Source organism: Mytilus trossulus, chromosome 1 (assembly GCF_036588685.1).
Source record: "Mytilus trossulus isolate FHL-02 chromosome 1, PNRI_Mtr1.1.1.hap1, whole genome shotgun sequence".
NCBI lineage: Eukaryota > Metazoa > Mollusca > Bivalvia > Mytilida > Mytilidae > Mytilus > Mytilus trossulus.
The window spans coordinates 11,088,304-11,113,534 of NC_086373.1; the positions used below are offsets into that span (position 1 = coordinate 11,088,304).

Below are 25,231 nucleotides of genomic sequence, written 5' to 3' on the forward strand. Positions count from 1 at the left end.
ATGTAAATGACTGTGAATGTGATAATCGCAAACGTATAAATACTGAGGAAAAGTCGAAATTTTAAGTTTAAAGAAAGTTGAAATTTTGAGTTTAAAAGAAGTCGAAATTTTGAGTTTAAAAGAAGTCGAAATTTCGAGTTTAAAAGAAGTCGAAATTTCGAGTTAAAAAAAAGTCGAAATTTCGAGTTTAAAAAAAGTCGAAATTTCGAGTTTAAAAGTCGAAATTTTGAGTTTAAAAGAAGTCGAAATTTCGAGTTTAAAAGAAGTCGAAATTTCGAGTTAAAAAAAAGTCGAAATTTCGAGTTTAAAAAAAGTCGAAATTTCGAGTTTAAAAGTCGAAATTTTGAGTTTAAAAGAAGTCGAAATTTTTAGTTTAAAATAGGTTGAAATTTCGAGTTAAGAAAAAGTCGAAATTTCTAGTTTAGAGAAGGCGAAATTTCGAGTTTAGAAAAAGTCGAAATTTCGAGTTTTAAAAGAGTTGAAATTTCAAGATTTTAGAAAGTCAAAATTTCAAGATAAGAAAAGTTAAAATTTCGAGTTAAAGTCGAAATTTTGAGATTTGAAATGCCAAAATTTTGACTTTGAAAAAAAATGTCACTACCAATTTTATTTTTTTCTATGTCCCTAATACGCTTCCGTAGGATCCTTTACTATAGATAATTTAGCTGATCTGTAACAATAACATCTTCATGCCTTATATATCATGTACTGTAGTACGCCGCTAGATTAAAACTGACGTGGAAAGGTAACACATGCCCACCGAAAGCTCTTTTTTTGAGAGCCCAGGTGGTCGTGTGGTCTAGCGGGACGGCTGCAGTGCAGGCGATTTGGTGTCACGATATCACAGTAGCATGGGTTCGAATCCCGGCGAGGGAAGAACTAAAATTTGCGAAAGCAAATTTACAGATCTAACATTGTTGGGTTGATGTTTAGACGAGTTGTATATATATATATATATATAGAGAGAGAGAGATATGTCTTGCTATTTACTTTATGAAACTTTGGTGTACAATGTGGTGCAGTTGCATCCTTGTCTTCTGTAGCATGATCAAAATCGGACTAAGGCCGTTGAACAAATCTCTTTTGTAAAATTCCAATATATGCAATGATTTCCGTGTTCACGGAACTTATACGAATACTATAATCAAAAACTTAGTAACAAACCATACGTTAAGGGATTGTAGCTCATAATGGGCTTTTATGCACAGATGACGACAAAAATCCCAATGTTATATGGACCGATAACACTAAATATGATCAGCTTGTTTTAGTTTTGTTTCTTGTTTGACATAGGTTTAAATACACACAGTCTATTTCTGCATACTAAATTAAATGAATAGATATCAATACATATATTTATTTAAATTTCGATTTTGCAAACATTAACAATGATCAATTTGAATATGGTTCTTTCATTTTGAAAAGAAATTTTGTGGCATATTTGTTCTTATACTGTGATATTTTATTTATCAAATCATTAAAATATTATTTTCTTTCATTCTTTTAAACTTTGATACCACATACGAATTTATTGAATTATTAATAATATATATAATTACAAAAATCAATTTTCTTAACTTTTATTACAAAAGTATACGTAGCTTTCTGTTTTATCGGTAGGTCTTTTGTATCTTGTTTAACAGTATTCATATCAATATCTGGACTTCGTTAATGTAATTTTCAAAGTAGTGTTATTTCCAAAATGGCGTGTACAACTGTGCCAGAAAGTATTTCTAACGGGTATTATGTTCCAGTAAAAACATCGTATAGTGCTGGAGAACAAGTGTTCTACGTCTGCTCACAGAACTATGTTATGTCAGGAAGCCCCACAGTCACATGCACTTCCGGTGCCTGGGTTGGAGAATATCCGTCCTGCAGTCTATCATTCTTGTCAAATGGTAAGCTATATATAAAAATAAGAAGGTGTGGTATGCATGATGATTTCTAATGATACAATTCTCAAAAAGAGACAAAATGACACAGAAATTAACAACTATACACGTAGGTCACCAGACGGCATCCAACAATGAGTTAAAACAATAATGATTAGTCAGCGAGAAAATGCATCGAAATGACTAAAGTGTAACATTTCAAATGAGAAAACTAACGGCCTGATTTATGTACAAAATAATGATGAAATACATACATGATACACAGTAACAAGCGACTACTACAGAACTACAGGCTCCTTACTTGGGAGATGCATCCAATACCTAGTAACAAGCGACTACTACTAAACTACAGGCTCCTAATTTGGGAGATGCTGTTGTTTTGAAATTGTTTTGATCTTTTATAGCTTACTTTTACATCATAGGAGCCGTTGTTTTGATATTGTTTAGATCTTTTATAGCTTACCTTTACATCATAGGAGCCGTTTTTTAATATTGTTTAGATCTTTTATAGCGTACTTTTACATCATAGGAGCCGTTGTTTTGATATTGTTTCGATCTTTTATAGCGTACTTTTACATCATAGGAGCCGTTGTTTTGATATTGTTTATAGTGGTATTGGCAATACTCTGTGTGTTTTGCTGCAGATATGCTTGTCGCAAGTGAGTATTTTCAGTAGAAGAATTAGAAAATCAAAGATTACATATAACTGGACAAGCGATAGAGTTTTTTGGGACACAATATAGGTTAAACGATAATAATGTATATGATTTAGTTTTAAAAAAAACACATAAAATACAAACGTACAGCATTAAAAAAAGCTATGGTCAGAGTATTAGACTATACCATTCAAAAAGAAAAGGCAGCAGTACTAGCTAATATTACACCACAAATATACAGCCCGTAACAGAGAAGTGATCGAATTGATGTTTCTTTACCGTCAAAATTAGCTACGTTATCGACAAACTTAATTGAGTAGTGACATAACTATTGGTACTTTAACGTTAAAAAGATTGACAATGCTGACAAACATTCATGTGTCAATAATCAAGTTTAATACCGATAATATTGAAAATAATTCTAATAATATGAAACAAAATATGATCATGCACCATTTCGATAGGGCGAAAATTAGTAATTTCTTCAAAGTCAGAACAGAAAAAAAAAGATTTATGGAAGGACGTCTTGATAGTATTATTTCCTTTACAATTTTACCCAAAACTAAAAGAAATATACTGGTAAACAAATTAAAAAGGTGTTTGATAGGAATGAAGTCCTTGATTTTTTCGGACTACGCTGTGTACCGTATGTGTGATGGATTTGAATTCAATCAATAACTTTGAAATGTTTTCTCATATGTATACACAAAAGGGAGGACTGGTGTTTGTACTTCTGTTAGAATATGTCTTCGTCCGTTTCACATGCCAAACTTTTTCTAGTACAGTTTAAACGGGAAAATTTTGTTGAGATTTTTTTTTAATATGACAAAATAACGAGCAAAACTATTTCTTCCCATGGCACACACACAGATTTTTTTTTAATTAAAAATCAGTAAAAAAAATGTTCTCCAAAATATACCATAGCCAGGACCTGACAGTTTTTAGCAGTGTACAAATGAAAATCGTCCGGAAAACTGCGCTTGTTGTCATTTTGAGGGATCATGCAACATTTCACCTATTATAACATATTAACAACAAAGGTTCTCAATTACTAAAAAAAAGTTCTAAAAGATAATTTCAAATCAGAGTAAACATAGTAACTTCCTTATATACAGTCGAATTTGTCTATAGGTTACACAAAGCTGGTTCTTAAAACGTTTGTATCAGGGAAAACATTTTCTTTGACTTTTAAAACATGTAGGGGACCTGGCAGTTTTTAGCAATGTACAAATAAAAATCGTCCGGAAAACTGCGCTTGTTGTTATTTTGAGGGATCATGCAACATTTCACATATTACCTATTTTAAAACAACAAAGGTTCTCAATTACTAAAAAAAGTTCTAAAAGATAATTTCAAATCAGAGTAAACATATTAACTTCCTTATATACAGTAGAATTTGTCTATAGGTTACACAAAGCTGGTTCTTAAAACGTTTGTATCAGGGAAAACATTTTTCTTCGACTTTTAAAACATGTAGGGGAAACGGATTTCCGAACCATTCACATATAATATTCTGTATTTCTGATTTTTTGTTCGATAACGTAAATTATACGACTTTTTTATGACTACGTGAACTTGTGCCATTTATTTTTGCTGGTCTTTAGGAAGACAATTTACAATTGTGCAGTGAACAGAGGCACCTATACATAACCTTATAATTCTGTTTGGAATCAAACATGAATTCCCAATAGATAAGTATACATGTATTATATGTCGTGTACATGATTGGATTTTGTAGATTTAACTACCGCACAGAAAAATTATCATGGATTTCGAGGCTTTCATGTTCAAGGTTTTGAATTCTACCCTTGTTGAAAAACTGTGGAGATCTCTACAGTTCCTTAAAACATCAATTATTATCTTTTCCGTGATTTTCATATTTTTTTCCTGTTTGTCTCTGTTGTCTCTGTTGTCTTGATTGTTGGAACGATTAGTGGTATCTAACGATATTTACAATAACTTTCTGAGAATTATGAATATTTCTTTTCTGTCAGATATGGATCACTACCAATGATAAAATGAAACGCCGTACATCACATCATATAGAGGTTTAAATTTCAAATATTCGTCCATAACTTAAGATATGGAGCAATTTTGTCTTCAACATTTCAAATGTTAAAGGGTACATTTGTATTTTTTACTTCGATTTGAAGGAAAATTTTTTCTGTGACAAAGTACAAGCATGTCGGTATTGCAACAATGTATGATCGACATAATCCCGGGGACATAATAAACAGATATGTATGAAAAAGAAAAGATGTGGGGTATTCTGTATCAGACGAAAGAAAAACTATTACGGTGTTGAATGTCATGAACAAAGACATATGTTCGATTGAATAATGATTTCCTCAAATGATAGAAATTTCGGAGATTTTTTATCCTTTACCGTTAAAATGAAAATGCCAATGACAGAGGTTGATTATAAATAAACGGTTTTACTGTGTTAAAAAACTTCGACTTAAACAATGACAACTTAAACTTTGGACTTAATATATTTTGTCGATGAAAAAGATTAAATTATGTCACTTCTGAAATAAGTTTGTCGATAACGAAAATTTTTCTGACGGTAAAGAAACGCGAATTCGATCACTTCTCTGTTACGGGTTGTATTTATCATTTGGCCAAAGTAATGTAACAGGACGAATTTAGACCGCTTATTACTTTTATTACCTTTAAAAAATGTTTATTATCAGTACTTGCATTTATATATCTTTTCGTTGGTTTTCACTTGTTGCCATGGCGTTGTCAGTTCTTCCGAGACTTGCTCCTTTTCGTGTATACCATCTACGAAAAGAAAACAACATGATTTAAAAAAATACGCCAACCTAAGAAAAATTGCTTAGAATTAAACAAATACATAACTAACATAAAACTGGGATCATCCCCGGTTTTGGTGGGATTCGTGTTGCGTATTCATTTTGTTTTGTATGTTGTATTTTGTTTTATACTGCTATTTGTCTTTTTTGTGATATTCGTTTTAGCCATGACATTGTCAATTTATCTTCGACTTATGAGTTTGGATTTTCTTTTTGTTTCTTTTGCAGCAGATTTTATAAACGCTAGAAATCAATAAGTTTGAGTGTGTTTTGAATAGTCGATAACCTTATATGAAAAAAAAATCTTGTTTCAGAAACAGGGTACAAGACGATGATGATGTTGAATCACAGTCTGGGTGTTGTCGATGTTGCAGGTCAAATTCACGTGATAAATCAAGCGACACAAAAGAAAATTCTACTAAACGTAAAACCGGAAAGGACAAAAAAGATAAAAATAATAAAGGAAAGGATAAACAAGTCAAAAATAATAATGGAAAGGACAAACAAGTCAAAAATAATAATGCAAAGGACAAACAAGTCAAAAATAACAAAGGAAATGACAAACAAGTCAAAAATAACAAAGGAAAGGACAAACAAGTCAAAAATAATAAAAACGATGATTTATCAACAAAGAATAAATCTAAGAAGGCATTGACTAAAGCAAAAGGCTTGAACGTTAAAAAGAAAACAGTTAACATTCGAAAGAAACAACCAAAGAAAAACAAAAACGACAATTTTGTCAACAAGAATAAAGAAAAAGATATGTCTAACAACAAACAAGATTCTACGTTAAGTGTTGGAAAAGTTGCCATTGACGTTAATGCATGGAAACCGTTTTCAAAGCCTGTGAGGCAAATCAATACAAGTACAAAATAAAGAGCAAATTTAAACAAATATGATATATTTTTTTATGATACTACTAAAGGAAGAGACCGATTTCATTGAACAGCATTTCCTGAAACCATAAACAAAGTCAGAGGGTCCTCGGTGACCAAGTGGTCTTAAGTAGTTCTTTATTTTAATTATATGCTAGTCAACACTAAGATTGTGAGTAGGAACCCCGCTTGTGCTGGCGTACCCAACTTATATCTTAATTGAGTAGGATTATCAGGTTTTCTATTGAAGGTCAGTAGTTTCTGCTGGTACTCCGACTTCTTCAACCAAATAAAAACTGGCCGCCACGAAATAACCCAAAAGTAGCGCTTAAAAGTGGCGTTAATACACAATCCAATTAATAATCAATACAAAATTAGAAATATTTGTGATATGACGTATAAATGTAATGTTTTATACTCCCTAAGTTGTTTTTTTTTCATTGAAACCCCAATTCGGGAACTGTTATCGATCCGTGTCTTACACGCTTGTATGATGCATGCTCAGTCGACGTACGTACTGCCCGTGAAATTGATCTCTTGGTTTCTACACTTGCCCAATTATAGCGCAATTTTGCATGCATTTTCTAGTAATCTATGATGCTAAGATCAAACACGAGGGACCTGTTTGCAAGAGGAAAATAATGGAATAACAGAAACACTGAAAAGCAACAAAAGAATACGTCAAGATACATAGAAACGGACTATTTGGCAACTCCAAATAGTCCAAACACAATATGTTTCACGACATAGTGATAAAGCTCATCGTATACTAGTATTTTGTAAATTTTATGTTATCAAGTGTACAAGAAATCGTTAATTCAAATACAAGTCTAGAATTTAATAAAAGAAGAAGACAGGACAACTGTGATTGCAATAAATCAATAAACATAAACATGAAGGGACAAAAAAAATGAACAAATATAAGTCATTCTATTGCATTTATCAAATTATTATAATGTTTAATAGCATATATTAAATTGACATTGCAGACAGCTTCGACGACACATGGAATAATCAGTAATAGTTTATGTTGTTTTGCAAATTTGTTTTCTTATAAATTCGATAAGAAAAAATAAAAAAATCACAACAAGAACTCCGAAGAAAATTCAAAATGGAAAGTCCCTAATCAAAAGGCAAAATCAAATGAAAAAAACGCATCAAACGAATGGACAAAAACTGACCTGTTACAGGCATTTTCTTTTGTATAAAAAACAGACTCAAGCTGGCAGCCACTTTTAGCAGCCAATCAGAATAGCAGCCACTTTTTTTCAAGCAGCAATTTTGATATGTCTAAAAACCAAAAAACTCTATAAGACTCAAACGTTCCAAAAATTTCAATTGTCTACCTTAATAGCTTTTTTTATTGATATTCATAACGATTCCTTTCCCAACTCAATAGTTGGTAACGCTTATTTTCAGATACGCGTAACGCTTGTTTTTGGATAGTTTTGTTGATGAGAAGCAGGAAACACGAAATGAGGGGGATGCTGCTTTAATAGGGTGGTATGTGGTGTTTTCTCTTGTGTAGCACGAAGCAATTTACTTAATTGATAAAATTTCATGCGTGTCTAGATCTGTTGATACGTATATTTTGGCACTGCAAATGTTTTTACTGTTATTGATGTTTTATACTAAAGCCATTGGAAGCTTAAGTTTGATGTGAACACAGATTATTTTTTTTGTCTTATATACATGATTGTTGTATTAGTTTTTATTGGCTTTTGGCTTTGAAATAGCTTTCAACATGGAGAGATAATATAATACATCTCTGCTTTCAGTCACTGCAAATACTCTCCGATCTGTACTTTGTGTTTTCGGTTTTAGTTTATTTTTGCTTTTTGTCGGTGTGATGAATTAAGCCCTTTTGAACTGATTTTTATAGTTTTGGTTGATGTTGTACTGTTACACAACAGTCCCAGGTTAGGGAGAGGGTTCGGTGCCCACTAGGCCGTTTAACTCCGCCATATCTGTATGTGACTGTCTCATAATTATTTTGTTCTTCATATTTTTATATGGTATCAAGAAAGTTTATAACAGAAGATAAACAGTCCGAAACGCAACACAGTGAACGATTGAAGACAAGAACAATACTACGCTGATTGTTTTTATTACCATACCAATCCTGTTATGTTCATTGGAACCAAACATATGATACTGAGTTCAAACATTTTTTTGTGTTGAGTGCTTCAATATAATGGGGTTAAGTCAGTAAAGCTTATTCTCTTTTGTTATCCCTTCGTTTAATGTGTTTCAGTATTTGATTTTGCCATTCGATTGGGGACTTTCCGTTTGATTTTTATCGACGTTCGGTATTTTTGTTATTTTACATTTTTTCAAGTATCTATAAAATTGAAAATAGTAATTGCTGAACAAATAGACACTGCTTGACATTGAAGATAAACACATTCAATTGTAGATAGGATGGGTTTGTAGTGTTGAAGTTGGTTTTTAACTTTTCCATGTTAGCAGATATTTATTTTTTTCTCTAAACGGAAGTGTGGTATTTTACCACTCTATGATATGGTACTTACTGGGTTTTCGCTCAGGCTATTCCCCTTTTTTCAAACCTGTCTTCTTCAAATCAGTCTTTTTCGGCTGCAGACAACATATCATGTTGATATGAATCAAAATGAAGTTATTTCATACATTAATAATAGTATGACCGATATCGTTTATTACCGTTGCATTTCTATGTGAAACGTGTAGTATTTTGGTCTGATGAAGAAAATAAAATAAGCTTGGTATCGCAGATGTTTTTTGTTTTTTTAATTAAATAAATGTATAATACAGGACCAATGACTACAATCATATCTAAACTGGAAGAGGTTTTCCCTGAATGTATTACAAAACGGAATAGTTTGTTTTTTAAATAAACGTTTGACACAATTTATTGTCTAACAGAACTGTATAGGAGTAAAATTACATGTATACATTTTAAATTTCTTAAAAAACGGGCATATTTCTGATCGAGTTTAGATATTATGTTTGCAATTCTTGCACAAGAGCATGCAGTTCTAAAAACTTATTTAAACAAACACGTGCATGAAATAAAACATTAAAATAAAGTCTTTTAAACCTCTATGTAGCCAAGTTCTCAATATCTTTTTGAAATTGATTTTGAAAGTGTTAAAAATTAGATTTTTTGATATCGGGAATTCGAATTTTTGATATTAGAAAAATATAGATTATTTGTTGATTTCAAGAAATAGATTTCCTGATAATAAAAAAAAATGATTTTGTGATATCAAAAATTCGAATTCTTGATATCATAAAATCATTTTCCGACATCAGAAAATAAATAAATGAATGAAGGCTTTCTGTGTGTCAATAAAAGCATTCAAGTTCGTAGAAAATATATGAAATAATGTTTCCGGTAAACCAATTATTTTTGTAGTGGGAATGAAGTTTCCACTGGCTTCGTAACTTTCCGTTGTCTACCCAAGTTCTGGGATATTGAACAAACTATAAAACCACGTAAACATTTAAAGACATATATGGTTGAATATAAGTTAAATACAATAATACAGTGGTAGCTAGTCTACATGTCATTGTAACAGTTGCCAAAGTGGAAGCCAAAGGTAGAGCGTCTGCATGGTCATTTCAAATCCTTAGTGTAGACTGCCCTGAATCCGGTGAGTGACGTCATACTTATATTCCAAGAGACACCGAGCCGTGCCGGGTCGGATGTCAGGCATTTGTAAGAACAAGAAGTCCCGACAAGGATAACTTATAAGGCCAGTCTCAGGAGAAAGAGTTACGGAACTATGAATAATACTATCATAAACCAATTTTCCCATATTAATAGAATGGACACGTAAAAAGTTACTACCATTTCATTATTATTTTGTTAAAAACAACTTTAATTAATGCCATAGGTTATCATTTATTATTCATTGTTACAACTCCTAACATTAAAGTAAAAAACAAATGACAAAAAAAAACCTGTTAAACAAAATGAACTTAACAAATAATTATGAAATGCATTTAAACATTTTCAAAATTGAAATTAAAAAATGCAATTTATTTTTTACATGTATTCAAATATAAATAATCTGAGTACGTTATGGTCTTAGTAGTTAGGGATTCCTATATGATTGGCCATTCAGTGTGGACAATAGCGATAGTGAATCGGAACTTAAATAGAAAAAAATAAATTTATTGAATAATAAATTTCAAAGTATGAACAAGAATGAACAATAACACGATAATAATGTCTGAAATATTACTATGTCGATGTTCTGTGGTAAATTAAGGGTGTTATATGGTATATTTTGGGTGTTCTGTGGTGTTCTGTGGCTAAAGACGCTCCGAGAAAAAAAATGATAATTTATTAAACAATATATCTGGGAAATTATTATCTTATAAGTTGGTCCCCTCTCTTCAGTCATACCTTAGTCAGATATTACTCTTACAGAACATAAATTATTTCTACACTACCCTGTGTAATGATAATTCTGAAAGTGATTGAAGCTTCAATAGTAAATACATTCAGTGTGCCTTTTATCTGGAAAATAAATGTTTCCTTCCTTCATAACCTTGCCTCACCGGACACCATTTCGAAAAAAGTAAAATCACAAAAATACTGAACTTAGAGGAAAATGTAATCGGAAAGTCCATAATCACATGGCAAAACGAACGATTATTGGACTGCGATAAATATTTTTTTTATGTTACTTATTTTCTTGAATTGTTTCTGGCATAAACATAGAATTTAAGATGTTTGAAGGCTTTCCATGTATCCACTTAATTTTCTATTCGCGTTATGATAATTTAGTTATATTTGCGTGACGTATATCATATATAAAAGGAAACGCACATACATGACCATAGTTTACCATAATCATGGTCCGCAAATTGTTAAAAAAAAAAAGGACATAGGGGCTACAGTTCCGCAGCTAAATCAGAAAATGTAGCCTTACTCGGCTCTCATATATTTTCATGATTTTAGACCACTTTGATATTGTCAACACTTGAAATCATGTTTGTGTGAAAGAAAGAAAGAAAGAAAATAGGATTTATACTAAAATTAAAAAAACTGAATTTCACATAAAAAGTGTCTGTATCACTTCTTCAAGTTTATGTCAAATTTTTATATAAACTCCAACCATCTACGATCATCTCCACGTACAGTAATGTAAGGGATTCACTTCAAAAGAAGACCAAAACCATTAAATAGTTTATGGCGAAATGGACAAAAAAGCTTCCGTTTGAAAATTAAACTGAGTAAGAGGTGAGCAGTTTTAAGAGCACTACACGACAGAAGAGCGTTAGGATATGAAATAACAACTTTCATATTCATAGTAGTATGTAGAGCCGAGGTGAAGCCGTGCAAAAAGTAAAATAACAAAATACAGAACTATGAGGAAAATTCAAAGCGGAGAGTCCCTAATCAACAGTCGAAAGTCTAGTGACAAAATATTATTTCCCCTTAGGGACTTACTTTACTACCCTTATTGGTCTATCCTTTTACCAATAGGAGTATTGTATTTGTATATGCTAAATTTCGAAGCTGTAATAGGAGACATAACATGATAGACAAATACCTGTAATCGCTTTGATGAAGCGATGTTTTTCTATTGTGATCATAGTTTTGGTTTCCAACACGTAATTGCACTTTCTACAAGTATGATATTAGTGTAATTGATATATATGTTGAATCATGTAGCAGCAAAGACATTTTTTCACTAACTGTCTTGAATTTTCTTTTTTCTACACTGACGTTACGCACAGTATTGGTGCTACGTTTGTAACGTCAGAAATGTTCATCGACGGAATGTTGAGAGAACGTTATTGAAGCCTGTGTTAACGTTTGCATCTAAATCTTAGCATCCCGCTTTTTGTTCTCTTCTTCTTTTTTCCTTTCTTTCTTTATTTAATCTTATTCTTTCAGTGGTGGTTAAATTTGTTTTGGACTACAAGAACGTAGTTTATGCAAAAAAAAATTAAGATGACAAAATAAACGTTACGTTGAAAATCACGGAAAAACGTTACACGATAGCACGGTAACAAATCAGACTAGACATTTCGATTTTCTTATTATTTTTTTGTCTTTTATTATTTATTAAAAATTCTTTTTATATGAGAAAGACCTCTAAAAACACATCACGAAAACAATACATAAATTAAAGAATAAGATACACAATTGATTTATATTTAAGTTCGAATGTACAACATCTTTACGGAAACGTACATAATTTGTGCAATGATCACACGGTAACAAAATGGACTAGACAAGCAAAAAGTTAAAATTCGATTAGAAAATTCCACTTCCAAACCATATTTTTGTACTATTTGTAAATGCTATTAAAAGCACATTAAGAATATATGTTTTTTTTTCGTTTACATATAATGGCATTCTATAAAATTTCTTACCGTAGAATCAAATGTAATTTTTATCCCCTATTTCATATGTCTTTTTACATGTGTCTTTTGAACATTTCAATTCATCTTCTTACTCGCATATTTGAAAAAAATGCCCAAAACGTCGGATGCGACGTCGTAGCGAATTGTGCTAAAATTTCGCATAGCATTTCCCACTAATTTGCGTGCAAAAATAAGATATTTTTATTCAAATTACTAAAAAAAACTCAATTTCCATGTTACAAGTTACGCTCATATTTTTTGACGTTTTTTTCCCTTTAGGGTTATTTGATTTAATTCTATGTTATAATTTTATTATTTCAAAGATATTACTATAAAACTATAGTCTTTTAGACATTACATATCATACCAGTTTTCTTTTATTCTATCAGACATGCTCAAATTAGGAAGAAACATATTTGATTTAATCAGGTAAAAAATAGCCTATATACAATTTTTCACGAACTTGTAAATACAGGATCAAAACTGTATCGTATGCCCTAAAATAAGATTTTACGTTAGCAACGTCATTACCTCCCCTGTAACTGTATCGTATGCCCTTTTACATATTGTTTCTAGTGCACAGACCATAACACTGTATCAACTACATGTATACTGCTTCATCACATGACGATGATTAGTTGAAATTAAGAGGCATATGTACAAAATGTATAAGGAGAGAATTCAGTACGATAAGAACAAAAGTAAAAAATGGAAACAAAACAATTATAATATTTATGAGTTTTAAGTATCAGATTACATATCCGTCACTGGACGCTTCTCAAGCCACTTTTGTACACCTGCAATGTTTGTTATTTTTTCTAAATGTTTTTTCATTGTCGGTGAAGACTCAAATACGGAATCGCCCTTTTTGGCTGTTAGTCTGTTCATTAAATCGAAGAATGCCAAATCTGCTACAGATGGCTATAAGAAAAAATGCATCGGTAAATGTCAAAGAAATAATAAAAACTTTACTAAGTAATTTAAAAACGAACATAACACAACAAAATATACAACGAAGGTACAAGTATTAAGAAGTTTTAGCTCTTAATTAACATGCACTCTTCGTACGCACCAATATTATAAAGTATTGTTTCTTTTTGCAAGCACTTGGTCGATAAGGAATTTGGCGAGCAACTAGTCCTCTAGTGTATCATCAGCTCCGCATTTCGTCGGTCATATAGGTCTCGGTGTTTAGCGTTCGGGATGATATTAGTTTCTAAAAAGTGCACCGTAATTTTATATTGTTAGCTGTAGGTGCAAAGCTCGTAAAAAATATATGTACATATAGTATATTGAATTTCGTATATAAATTAAATTATTATATACTTATATTATATGCATTTAAAGCTGTATTTAGTTTCGAGTCTTATAAAAATTGCAAGAAATTAAACAAAACGTATAAAATAACCCAAAAAATCACCAATTCATATCTAACAGCGAATGTCATACCTTATCACCAACCAACCATTCTCCACTGTTGTCTTTTAGCATCTTCTCCAGATGTGAGAGGAATCGTGGATAAACTACATCCATTAAGTTTTTCTCTATATCAGGCTAAATATATAAAACAATAAACATGTACTGTTTTAGTTTAAATGCATAGACCTAAATACCATTAGTGATATAAGTTGTTAACTGCTGCTAAGTTTTATAACTTACGAGTACAATTGTATATACCTCTGCCTTCGAATGTTAATACTCCTATCTCAACATGTAATTTTAAAATGTATCTGACATTAAACCTTTCCATGTACTCGTAAAATCAGAAATGTCTGGACTTTCAACTTTTCAGTATATCTTGTGAAGGTGAGGGTGTTATTTTGAGTATTCAAATAGGTTAAAATGGTGCTACTTTTTCAGACAAATGCTCTTATTATATCACAGTCTTATAGCATGGACATGACTACGAGTCTTATTGTGCTACGTACGAAGATGTGGTGGGATTTAGCTAGACATTAGATCTCTCAACTCTCCTCCTTTTATTTATTTCCACCTAGTAGATTAACAAATCGGACAAGAGGGAACATTCATGAGTTAGGAATCTGATGTACAGTAGTTGTCCTTTGTTTATGTAATCTATACGTGTTTCTCGTTTCTTGTTTTGTTATATAGATGAGACCGTTGGTTTTCCCGTTTGAATGGTTTTACACTAGTAATTTTGGTGCCCTTTATAGCTTGTTGTTCGGTGTGAGCCAAGGCTCCGTGTTGAAGGCCGTACATTGACTAATAATGGTTTACTTTTTTTTTAAATGTTATTTGGATGGAGAGTTGTCTCATTGGCACTCACACCACATCTTCTTGTATCTAATCAATAAAAACAAGGACACAATAAATATGTTTTATTTCGTTTGAAATTGAGTTTTTCCCGTTAGCTATTTGTAGTAATAATTTACAGATAGTATGTACTATTTATAAAGTTTGATGTTAGGTACAAAAGGCAACAGGAAAGTTTTTGTGGTTTCTACGGGTGGGGTTTAATGGTACTATATAAAGTTGATATGTTCATTATAATAGATGAATTGTTAAAAAAACTTTGAATTTTGTAAATACTACGGCTTTTCTACCTCAGGAATATATAACATTAGCCTGTTTTTGGCAAAACTTTTATGAATTTTTGGTCCTTAATGCTCCTCAACTTCGAACTTTATTTGGCCTTTTAAACATTTTTTGATTCGAGCGTCACTGATGAATCTTTTGTAGACGAAACGCGCTATGGCGTAAATATTAAATTTTGATCCTGGTATCTATGATGAGTTTATTATTGGCATTTACATTTCTTAGTACCGAAGGTGCTCGTAGATACGTCGAATTGAAGTTGGTCACATAGGTATATATACAGTTGCTGCATACATGTTTATTGTACGTACAGGTGTTGAAGGTATTAGCCGAGGAAAAAACGATGCGAAAGAGGAACAATATTATGTCATATTTTTATATATTGTTTAAATCGACGATTCTGTACAATAAAGTAAAATAAAATATTGTATCGCAAGAGTAAATAATATGTTACTGCGAGCAACTAATTATAATCCTATATCTGTGTTTGTCTAGTTTATAGCCTTTTTAATTTAGAGATTGGATACTTTCAATTCGGACGAGCAGGTCGAGGGAGATTTTTTTTAAATAATTATAACCTTTCTCAGTCTTTTTTTCAAATGAGACAGATCTGAAGGTTATGTGACCAGGGAAAAACATCTTCAGTTTATTTTGGACTTTGAAACAAAACTCTAAATTTTGATATTTTAGACTTTAATTCTCTGTGTTATATAATTCAATTAATTTTATATTTTCGTTTCTATTTACATTGCGTATCCAGGACTTACAAATCAACATGCTTTCATATGCATTTAATTCTTAGTTTGGACTTTGAGTGACATGTTATACCTTGTTAGCTAATTAGTGACATTTTACCTTATTCATAATGATAATGTATGTGCTTAATTGTTATTATCAGATTATCTTTTAATATTCATTCTTCAAGTTCTAAAAATAGTTTAATCTTTGTCAGCGAACAATATTACACAAGTCCTGAGTCCAAATTTTGCTTATACAAATTATAAACAAGTATTTATACACAATTAAATGGAGAATTATGGACATAACAAATAACAATTAATTTGAGTAATATTGTTCACAAGACGGGTGCCACATGTGTGGCAGGATCTATTACCTTTTCGGAGCATCTGCGATCACCCCTATTTTTTTGTGGGGTTCGTGTTCGTTAGTCTTTAGTTTTCTATGATGTGGCTTGTGTCTTGTGTATTATTATTTGTCTATTTGTCTTTTAGCCATTGCGCTGTCAGTTTATTTTCGATCTATAAGTTTGACTGGTATATTTCGTCCGTCGTTTATTCTTTCCTCTTTTCGGTTAAAGCTTACCTTCTTAGTTTCATCCTGTTCAAAGAATAGTTTGACAGTTTCTGTGATCACGTCATTAATACATTCTATGACAACATCACACTTTGTATTTTCCACATTATTTTTTCCGTATAGATCTGGAAATGAAAATACGTGAGCTAAAAAGAACAATAATAAAACAGCCTGGTGTTGTACAATTAATTTTCTTGTTATTTAACGTTAAACAGGCATGTTGGTCTCTTGTAGAGAGTTGTTTCACTGACAATCATATCACATCTCTTTTTGTATATTTCGCGTATTTTCATATATTTTTTTAAAAGTTTTATAGTCTTACCGAGATCTCTAGCTAAATATCTTGCAATGGCCATAGACTGAGGTATCTGTTTATCTCCATGTGTAAGTACTGGTACCTGTCCACAAGGTGTATCTGCAAAAGTCAAGGTGTTTTGTTATTAAATAATGATCATAATGGTATTCCTTTTTTTTTAAATCCAGCAAAATAGTAGAGAGATTAAACCCTGAAATATGTGTTTACTGAAACAAACAAATATGAATTTCGTTGCAAAGTCTCGATTTCCTTTTTGCGCTATGTTGTCACATTTCAAATTTATTGCTGTGCTTTCAGAGTCAAGCGAATTTCCACAAAATTCGATTCAATGCAATAAACTCTTTTTTAATTATTCATTGTTACAAAGTTGTTTTATTTTGTTGACCGGTTTCTTATTTGAATATGATTGCAACGTTATAAGAAAGAAATTAGATTGATACCCTGTCATTATAGAAAATAATAAAATGACTTCTTAAGAGATAACTAGACAATTGTAAACTTTTCATTTTTATATAACCACATTCCAGTAGCGCTTGTATATGGATTGTGTATCCCCTAATTTATACGATATTTCCGGACTTTTGTTTCCTATCTTCATTTCCTTGTTAAAGGTTTGCTGATCATAAGGTAGCTGCTTTTTAACTAAAAGTTCCAAGTGGCCAATTTTAAGTCATCCCTTCGAAAACTTAAAGGGACGTCATTACGAGTTTGTTGACCATTATGACGGTGGAGATGTTCCAATCGGCAGAACCTCAATCCCTTCATCGTATTCTGTGAATGCGACCTAACAAATTATACAACTAGTAATCAACTGATTTGTTCTTGCATGAGCAACACGACTGGTGCCAAAAATAGAGCAGGATCTATTCACCCTTCCTTGAACTTTATTTGTATGTAAATGCGTTGACCGAAGCATATTGTGTATGAAGAGTGTGTTATAGATCTGATTCAGTATTTAAATCCATGCTTTGCATAGGGTATATGTACAATCTATATGAGAAATAAGTGCTTATCGTGGTGAATATTCAGAAGAATTACTGTGCGATAAAAACGTCGGTAGGTACATTTTTTTTATTAGTTGTTATTGACTTTAAACCAGCTTCCAATCACTGCGAGTTATCTCAGATCTGTACTTTGTGTCTTTTCTGTTTTTATTAGTTTTTGTGTGTTGTATCGATCGAATGAGTTAAGGTCATTTCAACTCAGTTACTGATGGGTTTTTTTTATAGTTCTGATGTTGTACTGTTACACCACTGTCCAAGGTTAGAGGTGAGGTTGGCGCTAGAAAGTTTAACCCCGACAATTATATGTACAAGTTTTAAGTCTGGACCCGGTTATTCAACGGCTGTCGCTTGTTGTTGTATCTCATAAATGTTTTCGGGAACTGTTTTGTTCATATTTAAGGCTTCTAGCTTTGTTTTTTATTTGCCATTTTCGGGGCCTTTCATAGCTTATTAGATGTGGTATGTTTATCGTTTAGCGTAGCGTTACATTTTTACGATACGGTATCCTAACATTTGTTGTTGGGTCCTTCAACATAGCATTAACTATATAATGGAGTTAAGACATCACAGTTTATTTACGAATATCTTAAAATTAGAAATTGTTCAACGCAGAGAAACATTTTGTCATTTAAGATACAAGCAGTTGATAATAGAAGGTATGGCTTTGTAGTGCGTATGTTGGTTTAACAATTATCAACTATTCCATGTTGATAGATACATTTATTTTTCTCTGAAAGTAAGTGTGGTATTGTTCCTCTTTATGCTGTGGTACTTACTTGGTTTTCGACTAGGCCATTCATCTTTTTCAAACCTGTCGTCTTCAAATTCTTTATCAGCTGCAGACAACATAATACGAGCCAGCTCCGCTCGGCCCATTAAGTTGAAGTAACTAATCTTATAAGCTGCCATGTTTTCGGTAGGTTTTAATTTGCTAATTCAATTACTTGACTAAATATTTCTTTGGCTAAACGTTTTAATTCAACAAATGAGTGATTAATAGTTATAGCGTACAGATAAAAATTATCTCATTGGACCTTAAAGCTTTGTATGTTTGTCTTACTTTAATCTTATCCAAACAGGGTATATTACATTTCGTGATAGTTAATTCATACACATACTCCAAATATTTATTGAGTGGGTTTGAACTTGTATGAACTATTTCTATGGACATAATGGTTTTCGGTCTGTTCGTCCGTCTGTCCGTCTGTCCCACTTCAGGTTAAAGTATTTCGATCACGGTAGTTTTTGATGAAGTTGAATAATGTACACATGTTACTTTTAATATGATCTTTCTAATTTAAATGACAAATTTAAAGTTTTGATCCTAATTTCACGGTCCACTGAACATCCATGCACTATAGACACATTCTTGGTTTTTTTTACATTTATCATGTGTGACGGCAACTACTCCGAAAATAAAATGACAAAAACATTGTAAGATAAATCTTAATTCTAAATACATAATTTTCTTATATATCTTTTTTTTTTCATTCCTCATGATCATGTTACTGTTTAAAAGAATGACAGTCAAGACAATAACAATCAAAACCAAGGAGTAAACAAAGACTCATAAAACCAAAAGACATTTACATCAACAGATACAAATAATAAATAAGAAACAACACGATTATATAATGGGATGATTATATAATAACAACATTATTATATAATGGGAGAATACCATCATGAACTAATATTTTCAAAAAACTCCTCCTTTAATCTAGTCTTTCCTCTGTGACAATCAAGTCCATACACGTGGTCCTAAAGTAATATCAAGACATGTTTTTCTGTTGATTACATTATGTATGATAAAGAAACCATGAATCATTGGTGGCGGATAAATTAAATAAACCAAAACAGAAAACTGTTACAAAAACTGTCGCTACAATACAAATAATGCATACTCAAGAAATCAATACTTCTTCATTTTTAATGTGATAAGTCAACATGAAGTTATTTCGTATTATAATGATAGTAATATCACATCTATTTCTATGTGAATTTGTAGTATTTTGGTCTGATGAAGGAAAGAAACAAGATTGGTATTGCAGATGGTTTTTTTTTCTTTTTAATGAAATAAATGTTTACATGCCATAAAATGACTACAACGATTTCTACACTTTAAAAGGTTTTCCCTGAAGATATTAAACTAGAGGCTCTAAAGAGCCTGTGTCGCTCACCTTGGTATATGTGAATTTAACAAAGGAGGCAGACATTTCATGACAAAATTGTGTTTATGTGATTGTAATGTGTTTGTACATCTTACTTTACTGAACATTCTTGCTGCTTACAATTATCTCTATCTATAATGAACTTGTCCGTGTAGTTCCAGTGGAAAATGTTAGTAAAAATTTACAAATTTTATGAAAATTGTTAAAAATTGATTATATAGGACAATAACTTCTTAGGGGGTCAGTTGACCATTTTGGTCTTTTTGACTTATTTTTGAGTCTTTAATTGCTGAACATTATTGCTGTTTACAGTTTATCTCTATCTATAATAATATTCAAGATAATAACCCAAAACAGCTAAATTTCCTTTAAATTATCAATTTAGGGGCAGTAACCTAACAACGAGTTGTCCGATTCATCTCAAAATTTCAGGGAAGATAGATCTTGACCAGATGAAAAATTTTACCCCTTGTTAGATTTGCTCTAAATGCTTTGGTTTTTGAGTTATAAGCCAAAAACGGCATTTTACCCATATGTTCTATTTTGAGTCGTAGCGGCCATCTTGGTTGGTTTGCCAGGTCACAAAACACAATTTTTAAACTAGATAGCCTATTAATGATTCTGGCTATGTTTGGTGAAATTTGGCCCGGTAGTTTCAGAGGAGAAGATTTTTGTAAAAGTTAACTCAGATTTACGAAAAAATGGTTAAAAATTTACTATAAAGGGCAATAACTCCTAAAGGGGTCAACTGACCATTTTGGTCATGTTGACTTATTTGTAAATCTTACTTTGTTGAACATTATTGCTGTTTACAGTTTATCTCCATCTATAATAATATTCAAGATAATAACCAAAAACAGTAAAATTTCCTTAAAATTACTAATTTAGGGGCAGCAACCCAACAATGGGTTGTCTGATTCATCTGAAAATTTCAGTGCAGATAGATCTTGAACTGATAAACAAGTTTAAATCAATCAGATTTGCTCTAAATGCTTTGTTTTTTAGTTATAAGCCAAAAACTGCATTTTACCCCTATGTTCTATTTTTAGCCGTAGCAGCCATCTTGGTTGGTTTGCCCGGTCACAAAACACAATTTTTAAACTAGATAGCCTAATAATGATTCTGGCTATGTTTGGTGAAATTTGGCCCGGTAGTTTCAGAGGAGAAGATTTTTGTAAAAGTTAACTCAGATTTACGAAAAAATGGTTAAAAATTGACTATAAAGGGCAATTACTCATAAAGGGATCAACTGACCATTTTGGTCATGTTGACTTATTTGTAAATCTTACTTTGCTGAACATTATTGCTGTTTACAGTTTATCTCCATCTATAATAATATTCAAGATAATAACCAAAAACAGTAAAATTCCCTAAAATTACCAATTTAGGGGCAGCAACCCAACAATGGGTTGTCTGATTCATCTGAAAATTTCAGTGCAGATAGATCTTGACCTGATAAACAAGTTTACATCAATCAGATTTGCTCTAAATGCTTTGTTTTTTTAGTTATAAGCCAAAAACTGCATTTCACCCCTATGTTCTATTTTTAGCCGTAGCAGCCATCTTGGTTGGTTTGCCAGGTCACAAAACACAATTTTTAAACTAGATAGCCTAATAATGATTCTGGCTATATTTGGTGAAATTTGGCCCAGTAGTTTCAGAGGAGAAGATTTTTGTAAAAGTTAACTAAGATTTACGAAAAATGGTTAAAAATTGACTATAAAGGGCAATAACTCATAAAGGGATCAACTGACCATTTTGGTCATGTTGACTTATTTGTAAATCTTACTTTGCTGAACATTATTGCTGTTTACAGTTTATCTCCATCTATAATAATATTCAAGATAATAACCAAAAACAGTAAAATTCCCTAAAATTACCAATTTAGGGGCAGCAACCCAACAATGGGTTGTCTGATTCGTCTGAAAATTTCCCGGCAGATAGATCTTGACCTGATAAACAAATTTTACTCCTTATCAGATTTGCTCTAAATGCTTTGGTTTTTGAGTTATAAGTAATATTAATTTTTCGGATTCTTTCATTATTAAAGGCGTTTAAGAACCTTTGGTGACCCTACAGTTTAAATTGTATAATAAGTAAGTAGTGAGCAGTTTCGTTACAGACAAACGTTCACATAATCTTTCCCAGTCATTGAATGAATTAAGGACGTTAATCAATAACCACAGCCACACTGTTTTAAATATGATTCTATCAGCAATTCTTGCACAAGAGCATGTAGTTTTAAACACTAAACAACCACGTAAGATAACATTAAAATAAAATATTGATATCTGATGGATGTCTTTTGAACCTATGTTGGTTTCAAAAAAGATCGTGAAAGTGTAACAAGTTTAAGGGAAATAAGCCATACCTCCTTTCCCTCAAAACCACAAAATAGTATTCGTGATGTTTGCATATTCATAACATATTTATTTTACACATTCATTTATAAAAATATTTTTCTTATTTTATTAGCCTTATTAAAGCTAAACTTGAACATCATTGTCATTTTTTTTTTTACAATTTTAGCCCAAGAAATCTGATTATTTTCAAATGGAGAGCAGCTTTCTCTTTAATACAAATATGACCAAAAAAAAGAAAAAAAAGTGCATAAATTCCCTTGAGATAACGCGCGTTTTTCCGAATATGAAATCATAGTTTTTGAAAATTTAAGTTCCATTTTTGAGGCTACTTTTTATTCTATTGTCGATTCCTAAAGTGATTGGTAATTTTTTGAAGAATGTTTCGGATTTGTTTCCTCTTAATCGGTTTATATGACTTTTCAACAGCGGTATACTGTTTTTGCCTTTATTCAACATTGTCCAAAATTTTAATAATTAAAGTGTTATAGCTATACTAATATAACAATGCATCTGCAAATTGCTGTAAACAAACGATAGCTTGTCTTTGTATTATTCGAACAACACATCATGTAAGCCTTCGTAACTAGCAACATTGAGATACAGAGGGAAGATGTCGGGAAAACGAACAACAGTATTTCGATTTTCAGATAAATCAATTTCGAAAGTCTTTTTGGGGTTTCAAGGACGAAAAAAAATGGCGACTGAATAAAAAAAATATATATAAGACAGTCAATCAGTCATTACATTTGAATGTAACCAATACGTATTTGCAAGATCAAACCAAAATATGACAGTGTTGTACAAAATGCGAATATACTGTGCCTAAATTAATAATAAAAAAAATCCACATTTCTAGAAGTATTTTCAGAGAGCTTAATTTTCACTATACAATCATCAATTAAATCGGTTTATTCAATATGCTACAGAAAATCAATACCGAAAACTGATATTGACCGTTATGTATATTTTTTTTCTATACCGCACTTAGTAACTGTGCACTTTGTTCATGCGTCTTTTTTTTAAAGTCAAAATAATAGGACAATAAGGAAAAATAACCTATAACTGGTGATAGGTGAATGATATAACAAAAATGTTAAACAACATTAAAAAAACACATCTAATTGATGAAATAAAAAAAGTAATCATTTATGTAGACAGATCACAATATTTTAATAACTATTTAAAACTGATAGATTGTATTGTTAACTTTTAGAATCGCTAGGTGTTATCTTGTCTCAATATAATTAGATAAAGTCATAAAAACTCACTTTTTTAAAAGTTTTGCCTTTTACATTTTATAAAAAAAAAACATTTATACTTTTTCTTTATTCTATTAAGTTAAATAAAAATGTTTTAGTTAATACACAATCGTTATATGTTAAAACCTAAATTTAACGAAAAATGCAAAAGTTACTTTCAGGAACAGATATAAATGAACTTTAATTTCTGAACAAATAAAATATTATCATATTATTGTGTACATAAATTATCAGCGATAAATTCAGTTCATACTGTGATTCTCCACTTCAAACCCAAAGGTCTAAAACATTTGTGATTTTATATTTTGAAAATATGCTTCAATCTGCTTCAACCAATGTATACTTTTTTCTTTAGACATCGATCAAACATCTTCTGAAAATGAAAACATTTTTCACATAGAATTAAAAAAAAAACTGTCTCGGAAAAAAAACTTCGACCCCTTCCCCCCAAAAAAAAATATAGGATTGGACCGTTGACAGGGTGAATTGAAGTTATCACTGATAAAACAAAAATCTGACCAATGAAAGCGAAAGTCTCCGCTTCTCCCGATACTCCGATTCTTACAGAAATACATAACTTAGTAACTATATTTCCATAGTATGTATGCTGTAACAGTGTCGGTACACAAGCAATGACACCAATGATAGTCATTGCAACACCCGTGCAAGACTTTAATATGTTTTCAAGCTTGGGTCATTTGCATGTCTATCATTGTCTTTCTCCGAGATTTTTTTTTTTTTGAAATATAAAGAAATGTTTCACAGAAAGAAATACGCGAATACAAATCAATGCTTATGTATTGCTTTTGTTGTACACAAAGTATTCCATGACACCTATTCTTGACACTCACTTCTGAATAGGAAAATAATAATTGCTGTTTATTTTTAATTTTGATTTCAAACTTTAAATTTGATTTTATCTTCTTTCATTGCTTTTTATCTCTTCATTTCATTACTTTCTTTCTGTCTTTCTTTCATTTTTATTTCAAGTTGCACATTTAATATTTCTGACTGACTGATGCATTTGTATTAGCATTTGTCTATCGTTAGACTAAATGCAGTACCAAACACATAGATTTCAGCTGAATGCACAATCTCGGAGTAATGATTTATTTAATCATATCTCGTGAAATTAATCGCAGAGCCTGGGGTGACTTTGCATCACTGATCAGATTTTACAATTCAGTTGTTACAAAATTGCTTGTCAAATTTTACAATTACATCATGTCTATCTATAGATAATAGACCTTTCAGAAGTGCATACACTGTTGCCTCCGTGGCTTTCAATTCCATCCATTTCACTAGCGTCTCCAGTGAAATTCTTTTCACATCCCCTCGATAATCTACTTCAATGATCTTAATGTCCGTCCATGAAACATCTAGTTGGCCAGCTAGGTATACATATGCTTGATCGACAGCTATTTCCTTTGCAACAAAGCTAAGTTGTTTGTTAGTTGGGTTCTCTGAAATGCATTTATTGTCAATATTTTATTTTAATACAAGAATTAATGGATGAACATTGAAATCAGTCCCGATAATCAGGTTGTCTGCATATTCAATTCATAAAATATTAGGTGCGAGTCATAATATAAAGTTTTTTGTCAAGAGGGCATAGTGAACGAGATAAAAAAAAAAAAGGCGTGATA

At 31.4% G+C, this 25,231-nt stretch overlaps 2 protein-coding genes across 2 annotated transcripts; one reads left to right on the top strand and one right to left on the bottom strand.

Annotated features, from left to right (window-relative positions):
• Positions 1 to 1,572: 1,572 nt before the first annotated feature.
• LOC134689800 (hybrid signal transduction histidine kinase M-like) lies at positions 1,573 to 6,240 on the top strand. Its single transcript, XM_063553294.1, has 3 exons — positions 1,573 to 1,898; positions 2,458 to 2,551; positions 5,679 to 6,240. Exons 1-3 carry the CDS (start codon positions 1,703 to 1,705, stop codon positions 6,238 to 6,240), a joined length of 852 nt encoding a protein of 283 aa, XP_063409364.1. The 5' UTR covers positions 1,573 to 1,702.
• Positions 6,241 to 13,321: 7,081 nt separating this feature from the next.
• On the bottom strand, positions 13,322 to 18,817 carry LOC134706682 (probable glutathione S-transferase 7). Its single transcript, XM_063565849.1, has 5 exons — positions 18,569 to 18,817; positions 16,795 to 16,887; positions 16,482 to 16,597; positions 14,052 to 14,156; positions 13,322 to 13,523 (listed from the first exon to the last, which is right to left on the bottom strand). The coding sequence occupies exons 1-5, from the start codon at positions 18,699 to 18,701 to the stop codon at positions 13,356 to 13,358; spliced, it is 615 nt and encodes a 204-aa protein (XP_063421919.1). The 5' UTR covers positions 18,702 to 18,817; the 3' UTR covers positions 13,322 to 13,355.
• Between the last annotated feature and the right edge of the window lie 6,414 nt (positions 18,818 to 25,231).

Bases quoted from the DNA above. Each gene is read 5' to 3' on its own strand.
- LOC134689800 (XM_063553294.1), top strand. From the start codon at position 1,703: ATGGCGTGTACAACTGTGCCAGAAAGTATTTCTAACGGGTATTATGTT. The intron at 1,899-2,457 runs GTAAGCTATATA...GATCTTTTATAG, and splicing joins TCTATCATTCTTGTCAAATG to CGTACTTTTACATCATAGGA. The intron at 2,552-5,678 runs GTGAGTATTTTC...ATCTTGTTTCAG, and splicing joins TGCAGATATGCTTGTCGCAA to AAACAGGGTACAAGACGATG.
- LOC134706682 (XM_063565849.1), bottom strand. From the start codon at position 18,701: ATGGCAGCTTATAAGATTAGTTACTTCAACTTAATGGGCCGAGCGGAG. The intron at 16,598-16,794 runs GTAAGACTATAA...TTTCATTTCCAG, and splicing joins ATATTTAGCTAGAGATCTCG to ATCTATACGGAAAAAATAAT. The intron at 13,524-14,051 runs GTATGACATTCG...TTTTTCTTATAG, and splicing joins AATGGTTGGTTGGTGATAAG to CCATCTGTAGCAGATTTGGC.